The sequence below is a fragment of the Rattus norvegicus genome, chromosome 7 (genome assembly GCF_021556685.1).
Source record: "Rattus norvegicus strain SHRSP/BbbUtx chromosome 7, alternate assembly SHRSP_T2T, whole genome shotgun sequence".
Taxonomy (NCBI): domain Eukaryota; kingdom Metazoa; phylum Chordata; class Mammalia; order Rodentia; family Muridae; genus Rattus; species Rattus norvegicus.
The window spans coordinates 61,615,450-61,638,714 of record NC_141540.1 but is presented as its reverse complement, the minus strand read 5'-3'; the positions used below and the strand labels follow the sequence as shown (position 1 = coordinate 61,638,714).

At 44.3% G+C, this 23,265-nt stretch overlaps 2 protein-coding genes across 6 annotated transcripts in view; both read right to left on the bottom strand.

The window, feature by feature from the left end:
• Positions 1–151, bottom strand: part of Ptprb (protein tyrosine phosphatase, receptor type, B) — a 104,522-nt gene extending 104,371 nt beyond the window's left edge. The window contains 1 exon segment of the mRNA NM_001429500.1: positions 65–151. Coding sequence (NP_001416429.1) covers positions 65–119 — 55 coding nt within the window. The 5' untranslated portion in view covers positions 120–151.
• A 631-nt stretch (positions 152–782) lies between these two features.
• Positions 783–23,265, bottom strand: part of Ptprr (protein tyrosine phosphatase, receptor type, R) — a 267,001-nt gene continuing 244,518 nt past the window's right edge. For all 5 annotated transcript variants that reach the window (NM_053594.2, NM_001113390.1, XM_087559339.1 and 2 more), the window contains 3 exons: positions 22,449–22,606; positions 19,247–19,360; positions 783–1,986 (listed from right to left, as the gene is read on the bottom strand). In NM_053594.2, the coding sequence (NP_446046.2) occupies positions 1,893–1,986; positions 19,247–19,360; positions 22,449–22,606 (366 nt within the window). In that variant the 3' untranslated portion in view covers positions 783–1,892. The remainder of the gene's footprint in view (positions 1,987–19,246; positions 19,361–22,448; positions 22,607–23,265) is intronic.

The following is a 23,265-nucleotide window of genomic DNA, read 5'->3' as shown; positions in this document are numbered from 1 at the left end:
GCTAGCAGCCTCCTGGGCTAACTTTGAGAGAGATGACTCAGGAAACTGAGGCAGACCCACTCACCCAAGCTCCCGAGGATCAAGCAGGTCAGTATCGTCATGTAAAATTCAGCCTCCATTTTCCACTTAACGACGGTTCATGCTTCGCTTTGGGGAAAAAAATTCTCCCAGATAAGAGAGGCAAAGAGTAGGAAGGAAATGTGCTTCACGGAGAGGGGAAAAGTCAGTGACACACTTCCTCCAATTGAATTGTTTGGGGGAAGTTTTACACCAGTGTCCTTTTGTCTGTTTCCTTAGAAAGGAGGGATAATGATCATCTCTTTAAAATGGAGAGCCAGCCTCCAGGAGCCAGAATAAAGCCCACAAAGTCTTCCCCTGCCACCCGCTTTGGCACATGATTATGTCTTAACCTCAAGATGGAGAGAGGGAATCGTAATGTTAGATAATTGCGTCTTCCTGCATCATGGCTTCTTTTCAGGTGATAGGATTCTGCCCAATCTACGTAAGCCATGCAATTTATGGGCTCCGTGACAAGGGATATAAAGACATAAACACGTACTGTTTGTATAATGAGATGCTGGCGTCTATAAGGAAAACCACGTAATGACGGCACTCAAGATGATTATCTCTCAAGTGATTACAAGATTGCAATTGGAGAGAGTCATCTCCCCCCCAGGAGAAGACTAAAATTAAAGCCATCGTATTACCTACTTCAGCTTATCCACATGCACTGTGGCCTTTTCTCAAACGGGGGGTAAGAAAAGAATAGGCTTCACTCAATATTTGCTGTTAAGAGTCATTTATTGGGAGTACGAAAGTCAACTTTGCTGCATTGAAAATTCACATCTGAGCAGAACATCTCATGTTTGCTGAGTGCGGTTATCTTGCCTTCATTGGTCTCTTGAGGAAGAAAACCTTTTAGAAATTTAAGGTCATGCGTGCATGACGGTGTCCTCAGAAAAACTTTTGGGGATGAAACAGGTTGGAGCATCCCCAAAGGCACCTGCTTCTTACTGGGAGAGAGAAACCAAGTAGACACTATATTCAAAAATCCCTTCTTAGTAAAAGAGAGATGAGTATTTAAAATTATTGATACTTTATAGTTACTATAAATTTGTTTATCCCCTTTTAAAGTAAAACAAGTCACAATGTAGAAATATAGTAGTTAGAGTTGTAAAACAGGAGCTACCTCTATGCTTAATAATAGAATATATATGCGTACATATACCTGTAATGTACATATACATATATATCCAGTGACAATCATTGTGCTCTGTAATTGATCCATAGGAGATACTATAAATACACACTTATTAGAGATAATCAAGACACATCTCCATATAAAATAGTTACTGCCTTTGATTTTTTTTTTTCAAAAACAAAAAACGTCATGGTTAAAAATCCATTGTCGGTCACTTGCAACTTTAGCAGCAAGACTCTGGTAACTGAGATAGGTAATAGCACTTAATACAGGAACAGTTGAACAGCTGACAGTCCAGTCACAAGACAGGCTTTGTGAACATTAAAGCATCTAACACAGGATAACGATATCTTCCGCAGCTCCTCCAGTCACCATAAGCACAGACTCTGAATATTACACATACAGGTTCTGTGTGAGAGTCGACACAGACAAAACAGAATCCTCCTCAGGCTGCATGAGGACTGTCACACCTCCATCAGCACAGGTCCTTCGGAGTAACTAGGGGGATGCCTAGAACACAGTCCTATACACAAAGGTGGCAATCTTTCAAGTTACCATAGCTTCCACAATCCACGCCTCAGGCTGGCTTTAGAGCCTCCTCATCCATCGTGGGGAGCTCCTTCTCGGAGCCCTCAGTAGGTAACTTGACGAATCACCCGTGATAGATTGACGCTCTGGTAGATCTTCAGAGTCACTGGACCGTTTCTGGCGAAAGTCTGCTCTCGAACAGGCACAGAGCGTGGTGCACAAATTCATACTGCTCACTGGTTTGGACCATTCCACCCCTACACAGAAGAGATGACAAAGTCACTCAGTTTTGCTGAGACCTTATAATACTGTAACCTAAACATGAGGCCGGAACGGGAGTCTCACGCCGAACAGGCAGAAGAGCTGATCTAACGATTGTTATTCTGAAACTCTTTTTACCATCCTGGCTGGTTAACACGTCAAGGTTAACACATCAAGGCGGCCACATGTATGCACCAGTGCTGTGTCACACTAGCATAGGTTAGTGACAGTGACGAGGCTGGTGTGGACAGGCCTACCTGCTGACACTCTACTCACTGTACATTTCCTAAGGACGGGCCATGCTAACTTTGTCGATGGCCATGGTATTCACTATGCTTCTTAGATACTTAACACGCACTTTACTTCAGTGTTAAGGGAAAGGTGACTGGGAAACTGAACGCCCTGTTAGGCCAGCAGCCACTGCATGCATCTCACGACCATTGCACCGCTTGACGGTGCCATCTTCTCTTGTGCTTCTGTTGGTTCCTGGTGGCTTTGGAGGAAGCAGGAAATGCAGTACCATGTACGTAGCACATCATCTAGTTGTGTGGTAGGTCATGCTATCCAGGTTTTTACATGTATATTATATAATGTTCATACAACAACAAAGTTGTCTAATGATACATTTTCCAGAACATCTCTCTGTAATTAGCAACACATGACTCTCTCACTCTCTCCATACACACACACAGACACACACGCGCGCACACATGCGTGTATATGCATGTATACACAGTCATACACACACACACACACACACACACATATGTATACATGCATATGGCTTAATATAATACCAGGTACTCTAGGCACCTGATTATTTATTTTAGTGTTTTGAGAAAGGGTCCCATGTAGTTCAGGCCAGTATTGAACTCACTCTGTGGCAGAGAGTGACCTCCAACCTTGATCCTCCTGCCTCCTGGAAGCGCCTTTACCTATGTACTGTTAGCAGAGCAGGGGTCGAACCTTACGGATGAATACGTGGACTCTGGAGTGGGTCAGACCATCCAGCTCAAATACTCCTTGTGCTCATTTTAAACTGTGGGATTCACACAGGTTCCTTAAAAGCACTTGGTTTTGTTCCCTCTTCTGCTAAAGCGAGGTGATGGCTATGCTCTAGTTAAGAGCATTTGGTCTACCCGGAGCAGCTGGAGGAGTAGTAGCATTTCACTGGAGCCTCATCTGTCCTGCTAAAATGCATTCTCCACTTGGGAATAAGCGTGGTGGAAGTAGGCTGGCTAACAAAGCACAGCCGAGCTGTGTTCCAGCACTCTTCCTACAAGTCGAAGGTCTACTGTAAAGCGGTTTAAGGTTATTTGGGCACCAACCAGCCTTTGGCATGCTAGGCATCTAAGCACAATAGTGGGCAGGTCCTTCAGCTGGCTGGACCTGGGAATTGCCTCTTGCTTTTCTTCTTTGTTGGAGACACTGCCATCACCAGCTGTCCAGCATCCCCGTGACACAGATCAGTGGAAGGCAGCTGCTTTGTGTGGAAACTGACCACTCCATCCTACCTTCATATATACAACACTTTAATCACATTTTCTCCCAGGGTGGTGGTTCTTCTGCTTGACAAAACTGTCAGACACTACTGTAAACATTAACCAGCCTTTCATCTCACTGAGTAAGAGTATCATAAGAGTAAGGATCTGAATTCTTCTAATCTCTCTGTGACTGTTCACAGAGAGTCCTATTTTAGCTTCATCCTTTGTTTTATCTGTTTTTTTTTCTTTTCCTAATGGTGGTTGGTACTATTCAAAGTAATTTTCAGACCCTGGAAGCACTTCCGACTTAAAGCATGACGTGTCGCTGCCACTGTCACATGACTTCTGGTTAAAGATAACCGAAACCAGCCTTGTCTATAGGCTTCCTCAGCCTGCCATACTACCAAAGCTGCAAGGCTAACATCCTGTGAGCTAGGCAGTGATTCCTCAGGCAGGTTTGACATGGTGCCAAATCCTTGTATTCTGCAAGGAATAAAGAGGCAACTTTGGTTTCCTGAGGTAGCAACTTCTGCGAAAAAAATATTACCACAGTCTTTCCAAGGAGAACTATACATTCTGTTTTCCAAGTACTGACTGGTCAGAACTCGACAACAGAAATGGCAACTAAGGAACCACGCTCTTTTCCTAGTTATGCGATGACGTCTGGGAAAGTATCTTTCTAAAAAAACACAAAGCAGGTGTTCAGGAGATGCTAGTCTAGACTTCGAGGCTTGGGAGATGCAGCCACGGTAAATATTAGGGCAGCTGCAGGGCATGGAGAGGCACCTCCCTTCCTTTGACATTCCCTCAGAGAATGGAGACTCCTACGTCAAGCTGTGTGCTGTAAGTGGAACCTCTGTGTTCACTGCCTCTTGTGGGCACTGACTGCTCTGTGAACGTCTTCTTACCATTTACCTCCCCTTGACTGTTCTGTTCAGCGCTTGGCATTAGGATGTCCAGTGGATGGGCCAAAGGAATCACAGTTAAGGTCTTAGTAACCATTTCACTGGAAGTGGCTCACCAGTGTGTGACCATGGCGGGAACAGAGTCACTGTGGCCAAGTTCTGTTGACTCTAACAGATTCAGTTAACTAAGTCAAGGTTGCTGCAGTGGCCATCGAAGGTGGGGGAAGGTGGGACCACACGGTGCCCTCCAGCAACATTCTTGTGGATCTGAAAGCTTCAGGAAGACCCAGGGAAAGTGTCGCTATTTCCCATTTCTTTTGGAGAATAAGAACAAAAGGAGAAGCATCTGAGGGGCCCTCAAGGATCATTCGCTGGAATTACTGGCAAAAGCTTGTTTCTCTATAGGCCGGGCTGTCAGCAGCTTCTGGAATGCTCCTGGGCAGAGACACCTTTAGAGCAGGCTTCTGAAGACATCAAAACGAATCCCTCTAACATTCTCACCCTATTGGCCAACTGGAATAGCCCCAGTGCGTCTCAAGATTCCCCTTGTAGTCACACAATAGTTCTTGAAATGATGAAAACAACCATCAAAGTCCTCATAATCTTTCTTCTCTAGACTAAACATCCTGTGGTTACTCAGCATCTCCGTGAAGCCTGGTTTCCCCGTCACTCACCAAGACTCTCCTACTTCTGTGTGCTATTTTATGAAATAGGACCCTCCTATAGTGCGGTATCTGTCCCCTAAGGGGACAAGATTGCCAGAAAGCATATTTGCTCCCTTAGGTATGTAGAGCGTCGAGGTTACCTCGGCAGGTACGTCAGGAGGTGAGGTCACAGCGCCTTCCTGCAGGGGCTTGATACCCAGCGAGCAGCTTAGGAACAGTTCGGTTAATTAAAAGTCAGCAGGGTTGCATTTGAATGTGAAAATTGCAGTTTCCCCCCCCTCCATCCTGTATTCCAGCTATTGAAAATTTGAAATTACACACAGGAACTTACATTTGTTCCTGTTAATTTCAATTCGCCAATTCTTCGTCTGAACACAATGTTCTTGTGTACTAAATCACTATTTTTTTATAACTTCTGAATCACTATTTCTAACGTTCAATAGATTATTCTTCCATATCTCACTCTTAGGACTTAACCTTCTAGACATTCCACAAGCGTGTCTTACATCTTACCTATGTCATTTATTTAAAAAAAATATATATAGAAAAAGAAAGGACCAAAATAAGATGGCGTCCTTACAATGAGTAATTTGACAAGACATGCATTGTTTTATCTCATCTTAAAATTGTTTCTGGCTAAGTTGTAGGTTTTTAAGGTCTGGCATGTTGTTACATTTCAAACTTGATACAGTGAAAACCACTCAACTTCTATATCAAATAGGCATTTAACTAGTCCTAGGTCAAATACACAATCTATCAAGTAAATAATTCAGGCCATGGCATTTCTATACTGTGTGAAAATAAATAAACCATGGACTAAAGGAAATGTTTCCCAGGATGCATTCCTTAGAAGTGGGTTTAGGTTTAAGAACTCATCCCAATCATCTTGGGAAATATTGAATAGATTCTTCACAGAAAACATTGGTATATAGGAGATTCCATTGACCCTCGTCAGAACTTAAGACCCAGGGTTACCCTTCAGGTTTTACTCTAGTCTAGGGAAAATACATTTTTCATCTGTAAGCTGGTAATGTGAAACAAAATACAGAACGAACCCAGGAAGCCAGTACAGTATACAAACTGTGCTTGCGGAAGAAGGGAATGCAGCTGTACAGTGTACAGCTTCAGGAGAGTTTCATGATTATACCCCGCACACAAGCCCAGTTTAACAACAATCGGTGCCAGGCACCTATTCAGTCAGACAGGGCCCTGTGGATTTACTGAAACAGCCAGTTCCTAATGCAAACTGGATCCAGAGGGCAAGGGGCAGGGCCCCTCGTATTACTTTGAAAACAGCCATCCTCAAACAAAACCAAGCAAAACCCCAAAGGCATCATCCGACTGCCCTTTGAAGAGCAGGCACTAGAGAATCTCTTACCTCCAGGAGGTCATAGCTTAGAGTCAACCAGAGGTTAGATTTTCAGTGTCTACAGTGGTTCCAAGTCTTAGAAAATGAGGCTGCATTGGCTCCCAATGGAGGAAGGAACACGGAGCTGTTGCTTACTGAGTCTATTAGAGAACTGAAGAATTCTCTTTAGCTACAAACTCAGGGTTTACGAAGTACCATAAGGTAAGCTATAATTTGTGTCTACTATTAAGTAGGTATTAATAAAAAAAGAATCAAGGTAGGTAGAGGGGGAGGATCAAGGCCAGCCACAACACAGAGGACAATCTCAAAAGACAAAAAGAAAAGACAAGTAAATGAAAAGCGGTGAGAGCTTCTTCCCTCTGCCCGTGGTTGTGTGTTTGAAAAGGTCTGGACCATCACGGGTCAAGTTCACTACCCATGGGGACCAAAGTATGTTAGGAGGCCAAGGGAAAGCAAGAGCAAACTGGGCACACACTGTTGTCAAGAGAAATCCTGTCTCCATTAATTATTGGGTGACTTATCTTATTACGTCATCTTTTTATCTTATTACATCAGTCTTTTCCTATGCAAGAATACTGAACACACACCAGCTGGACGTACTTATCCCTGCTGGGAGGAGCAAGTGGCATTTAAAAGGCTTCAGGTAAGGCCAAGTGCAGCGAATACCACTTCATGAATAGAATCCTTTGGTCAAACAGGGTGAATTAATTCTCTGACAGCCTCAAGGACTAAGAACAGGCTTGCCCAAGGACAAGTTGGTCCAGTCTGGTCAAGTCTGGATGGGAATGATCCAGATGCACTTCTACACAACGAGACAGAGCTATAGGAGAGGCAGCTGCTACAAAAGAAGGCAGTAGGCTGAGAGCCTGGCAGATATCAGGGATAAGTTTTAGACCTACTAGCTGCGTGACTCAATCAATGAATTTTTTTTTCTTTTTTCTTTTTTTCGGAGCTCGGGACCGAACCCAGGGCCTTGCACTCGCTAGGCAAGTGCTCTACCACTAAGCTAAATCCCCAACCCAATCAATGAATTTTTATTGTTGTCATTTTGAGCCAGAGCCAGAGCCCAGGCTTGATTCGAACTCCTGTAATCTTCCTGTGTCATCCTCCCAAGTGCTGAAATCACAGGAGAGCATCATCATACACTTGAGCTCTTGAGATTACAGGAGGGCATCGCCATACACTTGAGCTCTGAGTTTGGTGGGCCGCTCATCTCCTCCCTCCACAGCCTTTTCTCACTTATAAAGTCATGTGAATGACACATGTCATCGCGTTATGAGCATTAAATGGTTGGAGTATATGGCCGTCTAGCCGCAGGACAGTCACAAAGCCCCTGAGTCCCTGGTTCTCAGTTATTAGGGAGGAGGAGGAAGAGGAGACAGGGGTCAAGAGAACCTGCCAGTTCCACCTGTCACTAGTATGACTTTGCTTTTGGTGGCTTTTCAACTTGGTGACCTGTGGAAGATTTTGTCTGCCAGAAATTTTCCATTGCTCACACCCACAGAGGATCTGGAAAAGCAAAGCCCTGATCTGGCAAGTGAACGTGTTACCTGAGAAGGTTTCAGGCTTTTCAAGGATTAATGGAGAATTCACAAACGCTTATCACAGTGGTTGCTTCGGTACAAACTGCTGCCCATCTTTGTTCTTTGAGTCGGTACTCACTCAGCACTACACCAGGTCCATTGTTCATCGTGGTTGCTTGGGATGCCACGGTTCACTCCCAAGCCCTGGTGAGGTTCTGACTATTTCCTCTTGGAAAGCCAGGGTTTGGTACTAGATTATTTGTTTATCCTGTTTATGTGGTAACCTATGCTGTAGAAACAAAGTAGCCACATTTATGGTAAAGGTGCTACCCGGCCTGCTTTCCTTGTGCTCATAGAGTAGGAGGACTGCTAACCAGACCAGAAAGGATTCTGATATGCTATCCTTCTAGACATGCCCTCACGCATCTCACTGGGTCTGCCCAACCCAGAAATCAGTGTCAGCTCCTTCCTGTGTGGGAAAGCACATAACTGTGTCATCTAGGGGTGGACTCGAGGTAGAAGAGGGGAAAACATAGGACTCCCTTGCCTATGCTTTGCAAGTGAGATGGTATTTTGGACCCCCGCCCCCAAACAAACACAAAAACAAAACAAACAAACAAACAAAAAACCAAGACAAAAACTCTCCAAGCCTCAGAAATATCCAGGGGAGAGCTTTGTGACCTTTTGTCACTACACACGCACACGCGCACACACATACACACACACACACAGCTACAGCCTTTCCTGCTACACCGCCCAGTCAGTATCCGGTCTAATCAGTAGACAGAGGGAATTCTGCAGGGGTGACTCACTTCTGGGCTAACAATGGAACTCTCAATCCTTTGCTTTTTATTATTTTCAAATCTGGAATTCTTTTGGTAAAGTTTGGTACAGTAAATTTAGAACAAAAGGCGTAGAAGAAAACGAGCCTCCTGGGTAAAGCCCCGAGGGCTTTGGCGTGAGTCAAGAGAGGCTGAGCCGGTGAGACACCAGCTGTGGGGTGTGCCAGTCACTGCACCAAAAATCTTTCCAGATCCTTAGCAGATGTCAGGTCAAGAAAGGAGAATTCGGATGGGTGTGGTGGCGGTGCAAGTCTGTAATCCCAGTACAAGGGAGGAGGGGGCAGGGCAGGATGATCGGGAACTCGAGGCCAGACTGGGCCTCATGAGACCCTGTTTCAAAACAAAACAAAACAAAGTCTGGTGTGGTGGCTCGAGCCTTTAATCCCCACACTGGGGACGAAGAGGCAGGTGGATCTTTCTGTAGGGTCAAGGCCAGCTTGGTCTACACAGGAGGTTCCAGGAAAGACAGGGCTACGTGGTAGAGAGGCCCTGTCCTGAAAGCAAAACAGAACAAAAGTAAAACAAAAGCAAGGGAGACCTAACACATAAGCATCCCTGACTTCAAGCAGATCTCTTACGGTGTTGTGGTGGGTTTTGATGTGCACACACACATGCATACACACGGAAGCCAGAGAACAACCTCAAATGCCATTCTTCAGACACTATCACACTCCTCTTCTTCTTTTTAAAACAGGGCCTCTCACTGGCCTGCACTCTCAAAGTAGGCTGGGTTGGAGGATCGGTGAGCCTCAGAAATCTACAGGTCTCTGACTTTCTAGTACTGGGATTGCAAAGTCACGCCATCACACGCAGCTTTTTCTAAACATAGGTTCTGATCACTGAACTCCGGTCCTCATGTTTATAGAACGACAAAATCATATCATATCAAATCAAATAAAAAAAAAGATGCTTTGCCAACTGAGCCTCGCCCCTCAGACCAGGTTTTTTAAATACAGATACTTTCTCTGAAATAGTATGCTACAGGCCTGAAGAATTTGTTGGGAATAAAAGCCAGGGCAGATAAGTACTAATTCAACCACAGCACTAATATTTTTTATATGGGTCTCACATGTATCAGATTGGATTTGAACTCTCTATGTAGCTGAAAATGACCCTGAACTTCTGATCTCCTTGAGTCTACCACCTAAGTGTTGGGATCATAAACATGAATGACTGTTCCTGGTTTATACAGCCCTGAGAATTGAACTGGGGACTTGAGACATGTTGGGCAAGCTCTCTCCCAGTTAATCTGTATCCCCAGAACTAGCTCAAGCACTGCTTTCAAGATTCACTTTTCTCCCTGAAAGTTACTCCCACCACTGAGAAACTAAGTCCAGTTATCTCTTAGCTGGAATGAAAAAACAGGTTGCCTGGCAGTCTTTGGAAGACACCATTGTGAAACCTGTCTTACAAAGAGGGCCTCTTATTAGGCGCTCAGAACCCAGAATGTCAGGAAAACACACACCAACTTTCAGGACTTCATCTCTAGATGTCCTGGGATTTAGTAACCCCAAGTTCGGAATTCTTGATCCCCCCCCCCCCCGCCCCCCAGTGAGGTCTTTGAAAGTCACTTACTGGGTGTAGCATTGTGGTTTGCTGGGAATATAGAAATGCAATAAGTGTCAGGCTATGCTTGATAACATTACAATAAGGAGTAGAAACTTTAGACCTGAAATTACTTTAGTTAGATTTTGGAGACAGGGCCTACTTGAGGACGTACACTGGAACAGGACATCGATGGAGTACACATTCCTTCTCTAAGAGGGGCGATAAAGACGTTTCAACAATGCCGTGCTGTACACGGGAAGCACTTTCTGTTTTGCCTGGGAAGCTACGAGTGGAGCCATTGGATGTCATTCCACTCAAAGGCCCCTAAGGCAAGGGCACACTGAGCCAGCTACAGACTTCCGCAACTCTCCAAAACCCAGGATCAGACAGATTGCTTCCTGTTCCGGCTGAGGGAATCAAGGAATGTGTTAGGAAGCCTTGGATCCAGAAGTTCTGTTGTAAGTTCCATTTCCCAGATTCTGTTTTCAAATTCTGCCAGTTTTCAGAGGTTAGGGGTGGGGAGTTGGGGAGGGGCATATATGACAGGGAAAATGTCTGCAATCAATCTGCAGTGGTACATAGTCCTTCTGTCCTGCTGCCTTTCTTTGGACACTCACAGGTTGCTTCTTAGCCATTCTCCTGTAATCTTTATGAGGCATGATCTCTGTGTTCTTGGGAGTGTTTTACTATAGACCATCGTTACTTATGGTAATCACTGTGTGTGCATGATGTGTGTGTGTGTGTGTGTGTGTGTGTGTGTATGTGTATGATGTGTGTGCATGTGCATGATGTGTGTGCATGATGTATGTGTGTATATATGTGTCAATCTTTGCCTTTATCTCATCAGATTGTTTACCTCTGCATATGCAAGCCTTGATGCACCATTAGCTTCCTAGCACTCTCCTGTCTGCAATCCCCACCTCACTATAGGACAGTGGCTCCCAGCCTTCCTAATGCTGCAGCCTCTTAATACAGTTCCTCACGTTGTGGTGACTTCCAACCATGAAATTATTTCCATTGCTACTTCACAACTGTCATTCTGATACTGCTGTGACTCATAATGTAAATGCCTGGTATGAAGATGGTCTCAGGTGACCCCTGTGAAAGGATCATTTGATCCCCAGAGGGATCATGACCCACAGGCTGGAAACAATCATGGTAGGAGAACTTAGATTACAGATGCCTTCTACTGTAATTTCAGCGGGGGATTCAAACTCAGGTCCCAGTTCTATGACGAATGCTTTGCTCGTGGAGCTGTCTTCCCAGTACCCACTCTCATGTTTTTTAAAGGGACATGTGCATATATTACATTCAGTGTTTAAATGATTTTCTGCCACGACCTCCCATGGCACAGTTGGGGTACCTATGGCGTCCATTGCAGAGGGAGATGCATGGTGAAGGGCTCCTGATCAATACAGCTCCATAGCAACTGAGTTCTCAATTAACAGTATCTGCGCTGAGAAGACTAAGCAAAGCATAAACGAGCTCTTCCATTAACACAAACTGATTATACTCCTTTCACTTTAATACTGATGTTATGGGTCCTTTCTTCCAGATAATTAAAATTTTAAATTGCCAGCCTATGCATGTAGGGCAATCTCAATAGGCAAACCTGGCCGACCCAACATCTCTTTCCATACCGACCGGGCTGACAGAGAGCTCCCCATACTTATTAGCTGTGATGTTAGTAACATGTCATTCAAAGCAGTGGTTCTCAACCCGTGGGTCTCAGCCCCATTGGCCAACCTCCATCTCCAAACACATTTCCATCGAAATTTGTAACAGTAGCAAAAGGACAGTTGGGGAAGCAGCAACAAAAATAATTTTATGGTCGGGATTCACCATAGCATAAGGAACTGCATTAAAGGACTGCAGCATAGGTACTGATCTAAACTGAACTCATCAGAAATGGGCATTTTTTTTCCTGGCTTCTATGGAATCTCAGGATCAATGTGAAGAACTGAGTATGAGAACTTACACCTTTGTGCTTAACTTACTGAAGTCTCCAAGATCTAACTCCAAACCTAAAGTTTGAGTAAAATTAGAAATTTAGTTTAGAGAGTGTTAAAAAGACATCAAGTATGTCTGCTAGTATAGGCCTATGTTGCCAGCTACTTGAGTGGCTGACGCAGGAGGATCTCAAATTGAGGGTTTGTCTTGGCCACAGAGTGAGTTCAAAGCTATCCTGTGCAACTCCATAGGACTGGGCTTCAAAATAAAAAGCAAGAAGCGATCTGGGGATATGATTTATGAGACTCTATATTCAGTCGCCAGTGCTAACACACCTGCGTGCGTGGGCACGCACGCGCGCACACACACACACACACACACACACACATGCACAGAGGGGGGAGAGGGGGGGGAGGGGGGAGAGAGAGAGAGAGAGAGAGAGAGAGAGAGAGAGAGAGAGAGGAGAGAGGAGAGAGATTTAATACATGATATGACCTGGGAAATGAGGTTTATCCTTTTGATCTTGGATTCTGCTTTAAGAATTAATCCTTTGATTACTATTTCTGAGGCCAAGTATTTCCCTAGTGGTAGCAGGCAAATGTTATGGGTATTATTACCTCGTCATTGCTCTCCATGGAACCAAGACCCCAGTAAAGCAACAGATAAGACGGATCTTAGAATACATGTGACCACTCCCCAGTCACTGCACCTCAGTGCAAGGGCATCTCGAGTTCATGTGACTTCCCAACAGTATCAGGACAGCAGCTGAACATGGTACACGTGTCACGGTCTTTCAAAGGCATGCGCGTGTCACTTCAAGTCATAGGATGAAATCTAATTTACAGGACTGCTAGATGGAGGCCTATGAAATAGGGCACTGCTATGATGGGGTTTTCATACCAGAAGGGGTTGGACAACATGCTCCACTCCAAGTTCATGTGAATAGGCTGAGAGGCCTGGAGAGGAGTGCTCAGAGAGTCTGCGGCAGAGGTAGGGTCTGCTTCAAGCACCTTGCATGTGGTCTTGAGATGCCTGACTGTTTCTGCTGCATGGTTAGCTGCATACTCTTCCACCAGACCATCCTCAGCCCCAGTTACCACAGTATCCTGCTTATCTCTTGATAAAAGTCTAAAACCGTGGGGAGAGCAGCCGATCCATCAATGTTCTTCTACATAAAACACTCGCGGGTGCCGTGCACTGGATCTGAACTACTTAGAAAAGTAAAGATACCCTATTTCAGTTGCAGATATGCTTGAAAGTATTATTAAAAGTGGAACCACAGACTTACGAGTCTGCCACCAAAGCTGTGGTGTCTATTTATAGAAGTTGCCCGAAAGCCAGTAATAACAGAGCCTTGCCAAAGTCCACTGGCAAGCCGTGCCGATGTTTTGAACAACTGGAAACACCCATTCAGCCTAACACACTCGGTCCTAAATCAGAACACACGAGTCTATTGCTAACAGGTAGATTTGAGGTTTGAGTACAGGTGACCTACGCTTGCCTGACTTTGTAAGAACCACCACGTGCTGTAATACCCCCCCCCCCCCCCCGCCCGTCCCTAGGATTTCTGATTCTGCCCAGTGTTCAGACTCACGGCTCACCAGCTGTGAGGTAAGTCCCATGTCCGAGCCACTGTCTTGTTTTTTACCTCAGCTTCTCTAAGGAGGCAGCTGTGAGACATGAGTAGACTATTTGCTCTTTTAAGACAAAGGTGGAGTTTCACTCTATCGCCTGTGACAGCCTCAAACTCCCCTTGTAGTTCAGCCTGGCCTTAAACTCACTGTCGTCCTCTTGCTGCGGTATCCCAAGAGCTGGTGTGAGCCCCACTGCTCAGTGTGAAGGGACTGGAAGATGCACTGTGCACAGGTTTGCAGCACCGGTGGGCAGAGGCCACTGCTAAGAAGCTGGGTCTCCTGGTGGAAGCCTGGAACCCCAGGTATTTCAAGGCCTGACTGGGCTACCCACCATGAGTTCATGGTCAGTTTGGGCAATGAAAGTAAACTGTGGTCTCGGCAATAAAAAAAATCAAGGGGATATAGCTCAGTGGTAGAATGCTTTCCTAGAAAACCTGAGTCCTTGGGTTCTAATCTCCAGTAAAATGTATGTAAGCAGGCATGCATGCAGGCACACATATATGTACATATGCATGTATGCATGCAGGCACACTTGCAAGCGTGCATTGTAAAAGTTCAAGAAAGGCTTGTGTATTCTCTCTTATATGATCAATATTTAGTAATCCAAGGACTACCTTCCCTTTTCCCCAGGTCATGGTCCCTGTTCAAATGATAAAATTATCAAGTTCTTTCCCCACCACCAAACTTTTGAAGAATAGCTTGAATATCTTATACTTATTTTTTTTCTTACTCTGGTGTTCTTCAAGGGAGTTTCGTGTGGTTAAATCAGTGTGGGTGAATGTGTCAACAGTTTGAAATGGGTGTCTGCTGAGGAACTCTTCATAGAATAGCTTCTTTTCCAGAATTGTTTTAGAATCCTTTCTTCCTCCCTCTTCTTCTTTCTTTATCTCTTTCTTTCTCTCTCCTTTTGTGCTCTCTCTCTCTCTCTCTCTCTCTCTCTCTCTCTCTCTCTCTCTTTCTTCCTCCCTTCCTTTGTCTTTTTGAGATGAGGTTTTTCTTTTAGAGTACGGGCTCCTCAGATTCAGAGGGCAGGTGAGGATGACTTTGAACTCCAGCCACCCCTGACTCTCCCTTCCGTGTGCTGGGATCACAGGCAGATGCCACTATGCCTGGCCTAATGGATTTTTTTTTTGTCTTGGAAAAAATGAAAGAAAGAAAGAAAGAAAGAGAGAAAGAGAGAGAAAGAAAGGGAAAAAGAAAGAAATGAAAGGAGAGAGGAAGAGAAGAGAAGAACTTAAGGAATGTGCTTCTGCCACCCACGGAGCGTCTAAGTTTATTTTGTGAGTAAGATGAGTCATGTGCTTTGAAGACCAGGGTGGCGATATCTTAATGAGATAAATTTCTGTCTGTTCAACAATACATTCTGGAATGTCTGAGAGATCCTGAGTAGAAGGCTAAGATGCCAGGGAGATCACGAAGGAAGGACAGAGGCTGAAGACATACTAAAGAAAGAAACAGTGCAAGAGAACAGAGATGATGTTTGTACTCTTTAAAGACTCTTTTGTCCTACCTTTCTTTCTTTAGCCTTCCCTTCCTCTGTCCCTCCCTTCCCCTTCTCTTTTCTCTTCAGTCCTTCCCTCCCTCCCTCCCTCCCTCCCTCCCTCCCTCCCTCCCTCCCTCCCTCCCTTTCTTTGTCTTTCTCCCCTCTCCTTTTTTGGAGAAATGATCTCACTGAAAAAAATCCAGGCTAACCTCAAACTGGGAATCCTCCTGCCTCAGCTTCTGAGCTGTTGGGTGTGTGCCAACAGGCCTGGCTTAGCTTTCGTTTCTTAGAGGCCTGAGTCCAAGTCCAAGGTAAAGCCATTAGCAGCAATCAGCTAGCAAGTGGAATCTGAAAGGTAAGGCCTATCAGGAAAACACTGGACCCATTAAAGCAGAGATGAGAGAGGGGGAAGACGAAGAGGCAAGATGAGCTGAAAGGGGGAGAAGGATTTCTGTTGTGCCTTTTACAGCCTCCAGGGGGACGAGGACAGAAGGGAGACACACACAAAGGGAGACAGTCTGAGAGTGTATATGCAAGTGAGCAGCTCCAAGACTGAACTTCCACTCAGGGATCTTATGAAATCAGTTAAATATATTTGACATGCATATCGGCAGTGATTCAAATCCAAGGACAAAGTCAGCAGGGGATTTGGATATGTTTTGAAGAGTCTAGCGAGAATCAAAAGTTCTAGCCCCGTGGGAAGACCTTGGTGCTGACTGGAGGCCAAGGCCAAACTTTCTGGCCTTTGCTTTAGGAAGGAAGGAGCAGATAGAGGAGGCATTTGATAGGATTAAAAAATGTATTGTGATTCCTTTTAGAACTGGAGAACAATTCAGGGGGGGATGTGTCTGGGAAATGAGTGGGGTGGGGCTGGGGGGAGGGTAGGCTCAACAGTAACAGGAGCCAAAACAAGGAGAAGGCCTAGCAGGCCTGGTGTCTTTCTCAGTAGCTGTTTGAAATGGTGCCCGGCAGGAGTTGTTGGGCATCACGTTAGCTGAGAGTTTCTCTCTGTGCACTTCAGTCAGTGTTCATGGAATTCTGGAACCAGAGCAGGAAAGTAGCACTTGGCTTTCTGTGACTATGGTCAATGGGGTCAGAGAGCATCAGGGACTTGGGGTCTGTGATGGTTTGTATATGATTGGGCCAGGAAGTGGCCCTGTTGGAGTAGGTGTGGCCTTGTTGGAGTAGGTGTGTCACTGTGGGTGCAGACTTTAAGACCCTCATCCTTGATGTCTGGAAGTCAGTATTCTGCTAGCAGCCTTCAGATGAAGATGTAGAGCTCTCAGCTCCTTCTGCACCATGACTGCCTGGATGCTGCCATGTTCCCTCCTTGATGATAATGGGTTGAACCTCTGAACCTATAAGCCAGCCCCAATTAAATGTTGTCATTATAAGAGTTGCTTTGGTCATGGTGTCTGTTTACAGCAGTAAACCCTAACTAAGACAGTGTCCTATACTGGGACTCACTTATAGATGTATGAACTAGTAGAGATTAAAGTCAACATGGTGAGAGTTCTGGGCTTACCAGGTACTTCCTTAACCTCTGAGTTAGGACACAAGAGGTAAAAATAGGCCTCCAAATCTGAAGAGAACCGATCAGATCCTCTTAAAAAATCTTGTTTTTAAATTACATTTATTATTCTGTGTATGCGTATCTGTGGGGAGCACACTAAGGCACACGTGTAGAGATCAGAGGACAACATGTATGAAGGAGCAGGTTCTCTTATTCCACTATGTGGGTCCCGGGGGTTGAACTCAGGTTCTTGGGTTTGCTCCTGAGTACCTTAACCCACTGAGAGAGTTCACAGGCCCTAAATCTCTTTCAATGTCTATGGATTGTACTGGGTGTCAGCAAAAGGTCTTTCAAGTCTAAGATGGCAATCAGAATTAAAGAGTAGGGATACTGCGATTGCTTTTAGCGTGTACAAAAAGAAAATAATTTTATAAGTAGTGGCATCTGGAATATGCAAATGAGGAAACAGAGAGGGTGAGGTCAGAGGGTGTGGCTCCAACCCACTTAATGCAGCTTGCAAGCCGGTGAGTGCGACTAGGATCCTGTCATCTACCAGAGCACAGCAAGTAGACTCACTACCTATAGTGATAACCGCTGCTCTTAAACTCAATGAAATGATTATCCTGTGCTGGGGCTTCACACAATGTGAACTACATACTATTATTGATTCCATTCTCTGGATCAGAAAGGTAGAAAATGAAGAAGCCAAGTAAGCCACTTAAGACCACACAACTGGAAGCCATGAAAGAGAAGACGCAGACTCAGTGTCAGAGCCCACGGTTTGGACTGCCTCAGTGGGCAGGCTCTACTAAACCAAGGCAGAAAGGAAGGAGAGATAGTAAAGTAAAGCAGATAACCAAGTGACATTCACTGGAACTTCTGTGGGCCACACAGTATCCCAAGGGCCATGTATGGGGCACAGACACATACATGCGCACACACATATAAACATACATACACACAGACACGCAAACATACACACACACATGCAAACATACACACAGACATGAAAACACACACACACACATACACACAAACACACAAACACACACACACAGGCACACACAAGCTATTGTATTTCCAGAATAACTCCTTTGTTTCATTTATTAACATTCCAGAACATAACTTAGTAGGTGCTCAAAATATTTCCTGGACAACTCTCTTTCCTTCTTTCCTTCCTTCCTTCTTCCTTCTCTCTCCATCCTTCCCTCCTCTTCTTCCTCCCTCCCTCCCTCCCTCTCTCCCTCCCTCCCCCCTTCCTTATTTCTTTTCTTTCCTTTTCTTTTCTCTTCCTTTCTTTCTCTGTGTGTTAATTTTTAGATAGGGTCTTGGTATGCTGTTCTGGCTGCTCTTGTACTCCCTAATTTAGTCCAGGCTAGCCCATTCTCAGCAATCTTCTTGCCTCAGCCTCCAAAGTACTGGGATTATAATTGTGACTCCTAATGCCTGAGTATCGAAAATATCTCTAATGAAGATTACACAGGTTTACCTTCAGGGAGCACTCGGTCATGGGCTGAAGTCCAAGGGACTCAGCTCCCACCCCTTCTTTGTTCTATCATTTCCTAGCGCTTACTTCTGACTCATGACATCTTGCTTATGCCTTTGCTTCTTTTTCTCTCTCTCTCACCTCTCAGAGGGAGGGCAAGAAGCTTCGTTCATCATTGTAAGGCTGCATTTGCACGTTGAACATCTGGAACAACCCTAGATATCTTATTACTAAGCATTAGCTGTTTGGATGAAAGGAGAGAGTCCTGTATTTCTTTGAGGTGGAGCACTGCTGTGTCCAATGGAGGCTCGCTGCTCACCCTCCATGCTCACCCTCCATGCTCATCCTCCATGCTCACCCTCTGTTCATGCCATTCTTAAGAGGAGTCTATTTCTCTTCTCTATCACTGCCCTGACTCTCCATTCACCAGTCAGGCTTGGGACAAGATGTTTCTTCCCCGTTTTGTTTTCAAGCTTAGCATTGATCATCCCAAGGGTAATCATCCCACTGAGACACATTGAAAACAAAGTGGTGGGATGTGGGAAAAAACTGGAATTCTTGAAGAAAACTGTATATTGCCAACTTGGGAATTACAAGCAAGAGTGTGTGGGATCCAGTAATACTCCAAAGAATTGAAAACGGAGTCTAAAATAAATATGTATATACTCATGTGTGTAGCATCGTTGCTCATAATAGACAAAATCTGGAACCAATACACAATGCATGTTCTTTAGTTCAGAGACCTAGGACCATAGAGCTGTCATGTTTGTGGGGTGATCTTGATTAGATGACGTTGGGGTGGACAGCTCCGCTCAGACACACAGTCTCTATGACACCATTCCCTGTCCACGTACCTGTCTACACGAAGCTGGCAGACGATACTTAGTGCATCTACGACTCCTTCTTCTTTCAACTGTTGACAGCCAATGGATGTAGCGATGAAACATCCGGTTCTCCCAATCCCTGCACTGAATGGGAAAGAAAAGGAACGAGAGGATAAGGAAAAACAGTGAAATAAACTTCACTCTTTAAAATGCATACTTTTAGCTTTGAAAAAATGAAGACTAATAACAATGATAAGACCGATATGAATCGAAGTAGCCTACTGAGTAGTAAGCTAGCCTCACTGGGCAAAAAGTAGATATCTTTCATTTAATTATAAGTAGTAGGATGAATGTGGTGGAAGGAGGTGAGGGGTTGGGAGAATGGAGAGCAGCTATTATAATTTTTCTAGAAAGTTCTGGAAAGAATAAGGCAAGGAATGGGCTATTGAAAGGAAAGAAAATATTTAGACACATTGCAATTGTGATGAACAGTTGGGGGGGGGGTGTCAGAGAGACCTAGGCCTAAAGGCAAAAATAAAAGGTATTGGCATAGGAGTGAGAGGGAATTCTGGGAAGAGAGCTGGCTGGGAGGTGCAGTTAGACGCTGAAGTCTACTGAGTAACTGAAGATTCATTTCTATTTAGGAGAGAAGATGCAACTATAGGAACATATTTTCAGGTCATTGACATCGAAATGGTAACTGAACAGAAGTGTTGTATGTCTTGGAGAACTTAACGCGTTTACCTGCCTTAGAGAGTAAATATATGGTAAGTGTACAGAATCAACTTACCCCTCGCCCCCCATTTCTGATCACTGTCTTTATGTAAATTTCTCTCAACTCTGTACCTAAAGTCCCCAAATTTTACCTAGGTGGAACTTTCGATGGTACTATATTTCACATGTTCAGTATATTTAAATATACGTATCTATGTATCCTTCCCTCAATGGCCTTACCCATCAGCTACAAGGCTTTCTAGCCTAGGAATCTTGACACCATCTTTAACACCTGTACTTCTTTTACCCCAACATCCCGCCTGTCATTTTTTCCCTATTTTCTAGCTCGATCGAGCCTTGGGGCTGACGCTTCCCTTTGTGTAGAATATTCGCATCCTCAGTGTGTTTCCATTTCATGACCATTGGGGGCATCAAGACACTCTGCAGCTCTCAGGACTTTTCTTGGATTGGTTCATGGTACAGCTTCTAGGTTCACTGTTCCAAACTAAAGATACCATTTACTTATTCTTTACTCAGACATGGTTGCTGGCTCCCGTTGGTCAAGCACAACTCTTTCCTATTCATCTTGTTACTTGTGACCTACAAAATCTTAACCTAACAACCATTAAACTTTGCATCTTTTGTTGTTTTTTTCTTCCTACCACATGTGCTACTGTCCTTATTTAGTGAATCATAGTTACTTCACATATTTAGTATGTTTTTCTTCAGATGAACGTAACAAAAATTTTATAAGGAATGGGTCCATTTAATCAATGTGTCCATAAAGACATTTTGTCCATAAAGAGTCTTCGTTTCTCTGAAGAAATAGGATTTGGACCATGTCCTAGGAAGGGCAGGTCCTTTGTCTACCATGAATGAGAACATAGATCCCAGGTGAAACAATAATCTGGGGAAAGAATTGATGCAAACAGAATGTGTGACTTGTGACACACAATAGATTAGCTGCAGTGGCAAAGAAGATTCTTTAAATAGAAAAGCAGGAAACAGGACCAGGGAGGGGAACTAAGATCATACCTGTGGGGCTAAGGAGTATGAACCACACCCTGTATACTTTTAAGAACATTTAAAAGAATTCATGGGAACTTCCCAGAAAGAATCTCAGGTATGCATTCTAACTTGCTCATTCGTGTCAAGGAATTCAGTCATCCCTGTAGTGTACCCACAGAGTCAAGGCTAAGCCCTACTGCTCCAGGTGATGTGACTCCATCCACCAGTTTTGAAGGACTGTACGTCATACAAACATTTTCAGGAAAATCACCTCAGAGAAGCACATAGCTAAGCCAGAGTGGCCCGAGGGAGAAGGGTACGTGTGTGCAATTAGTCAAGTACTTCTGAACTACATGGATGAGGTCATAAGGGCCTGGACTAGGGTGGATGGACAGGAAGCGTGATTACGGGAGAAGCTTTGAAGGGAAAGCCATTCTGCTAACTGATTAGATACTGTGAGTGGAGTTGAAAGAAGGGCCAAAGATAACTGTCAACATTGGATGCAGAACGGAGGGAACAAAGGAACCTCATTCTTAGGTTCGGTAATCAGAGGGGCCTTGATTTTATAGGGCAAGTGCCTCTTTCAGCCTAGATATCCTCACTGCTTAATGACTTTGGGTGGGCATTAGCTCCAGCCCTAAGCTATGCCCAACCAGTTGTTTCCTCTTTAGCGCCAAGGTTTTAGGATAAAGTCTAATGCTAGAAAGTAGGCTTATAAAATTTTTTAAATTAAAATTTTGATTAATCCACAAAGCTTCAATATAGAAAGAGAGCAAGATAAATCTAAAAACGACACATTTTATCAAGCCCTTTCTTAGGTAGAGAGTTAAGCATCAACATCAATTATTTTGGAAAAATGTAGGATACTCGGCCCGTCCTGGAAATGCATGCACCTTACCTGCGTTGGTCACATGAAAAGGAAAGCAAGGGGAGGGGCCAGTTACGGGAGGTAAACTTCAAGGTAGGCACGAGGAAGAGAACCCTGTGGACCAGCATTGCTGTCACCTCATCTGCCTGGCCTACACACTCTGGGTGTGCTTTGTCTTCCTTAAAATAAATGACCACTCGTCCATTTCCCACCTCACACACTGGCTTCTTGTTTTCATGAGATATCTCTGAAAATGGCTGTTACACCAAGTCTGCCACAATAAGAAGTGCTTCCGAGACGCAGTCCTTGTAGTCTCTTAAAACAACAACAACAATCTCTCAGTAATTAAAGCTATCTGCAGTCCTTAGCATGTATGTGACCAACGGGTTTCAAGTCAGAAGATGGCGTAAGATCTCTGGCTTACTCAGACATTTATTAACATCTTGAATCTGTTTGCTGTCTGCTAAAGATGCCCCAAAAGCTCTAATTCATCTTGTAACTATCATTTTGATTAAGACTTAGGATATTAATACATTTTTAATAAATACACATTTACTACTAAGTTCCATTCCGGAAGCTAAGCCCTGTTCTGTCAGTAAAGAGCAGACAGCTGCTCGGCTGGAGGGTGGGTTCATGACTTACCTGCAGTGGACAACCACAGGCCCTCGGCCTTCAGAGGCCAGTCTGTCTTCCTCTACGTCCAGCATGAGCTGCAGAAGGGGCTGGGCACTGTCTGGAGTCTTGTGATCGGGCCATGAAGTGTACCAGTAATGCTTCACATGTTGGGTGTGACTTCCTCGCTGAGAATAGCAACAACCACTCAATTACTTATTTACTTGTGAACTAAAAGTCACCTTCAGCAGCGCCAAGTGCCTTCTCTGGCTCTCTTCTTGCTGGCAGCTAACTTCTAGGTAGGAAAAAGTAAATCTAGATGCTTTTCAAAAGTATCCTTTCACCCTGACCAGGTTTTAGTGTGAGGACCCTGTCCTGACAGGGAAGCTGAATGTCTTCCCTCTAAGAATCCAGGTTTGTATCTATCCTAGAGCTTACAGGCCACACACATACTCCAGACCCAGTATATATATATATATATATATATATATATATATATATATATATATATATATATATATATATATATAAAAATACATTCTAGTAGCTGAAAATGTTGTTGTTGCTTGGGACAGGGTCTCACTATATAGCTCTGACTGGTCTGGAACTCACTATGTAAGACCAGGATGACCTTGAACTCACAGAGATCCCTCTGCCTCTGCCTTCTGAGTGGTGGGATTAAAGGCATGGGCCACCATCCTGCTTAGGAGGTAAAAATATAAACAGAAAGGAAGGGATAGATTGTTTTTCCTGGTCTCTAAGTCTTGAGAGATTATGTATAAACATATTGATGAACACATGAAGGTCTGCTTGATCCCCAATCAGAATAGTTCTATACAGATCTCAA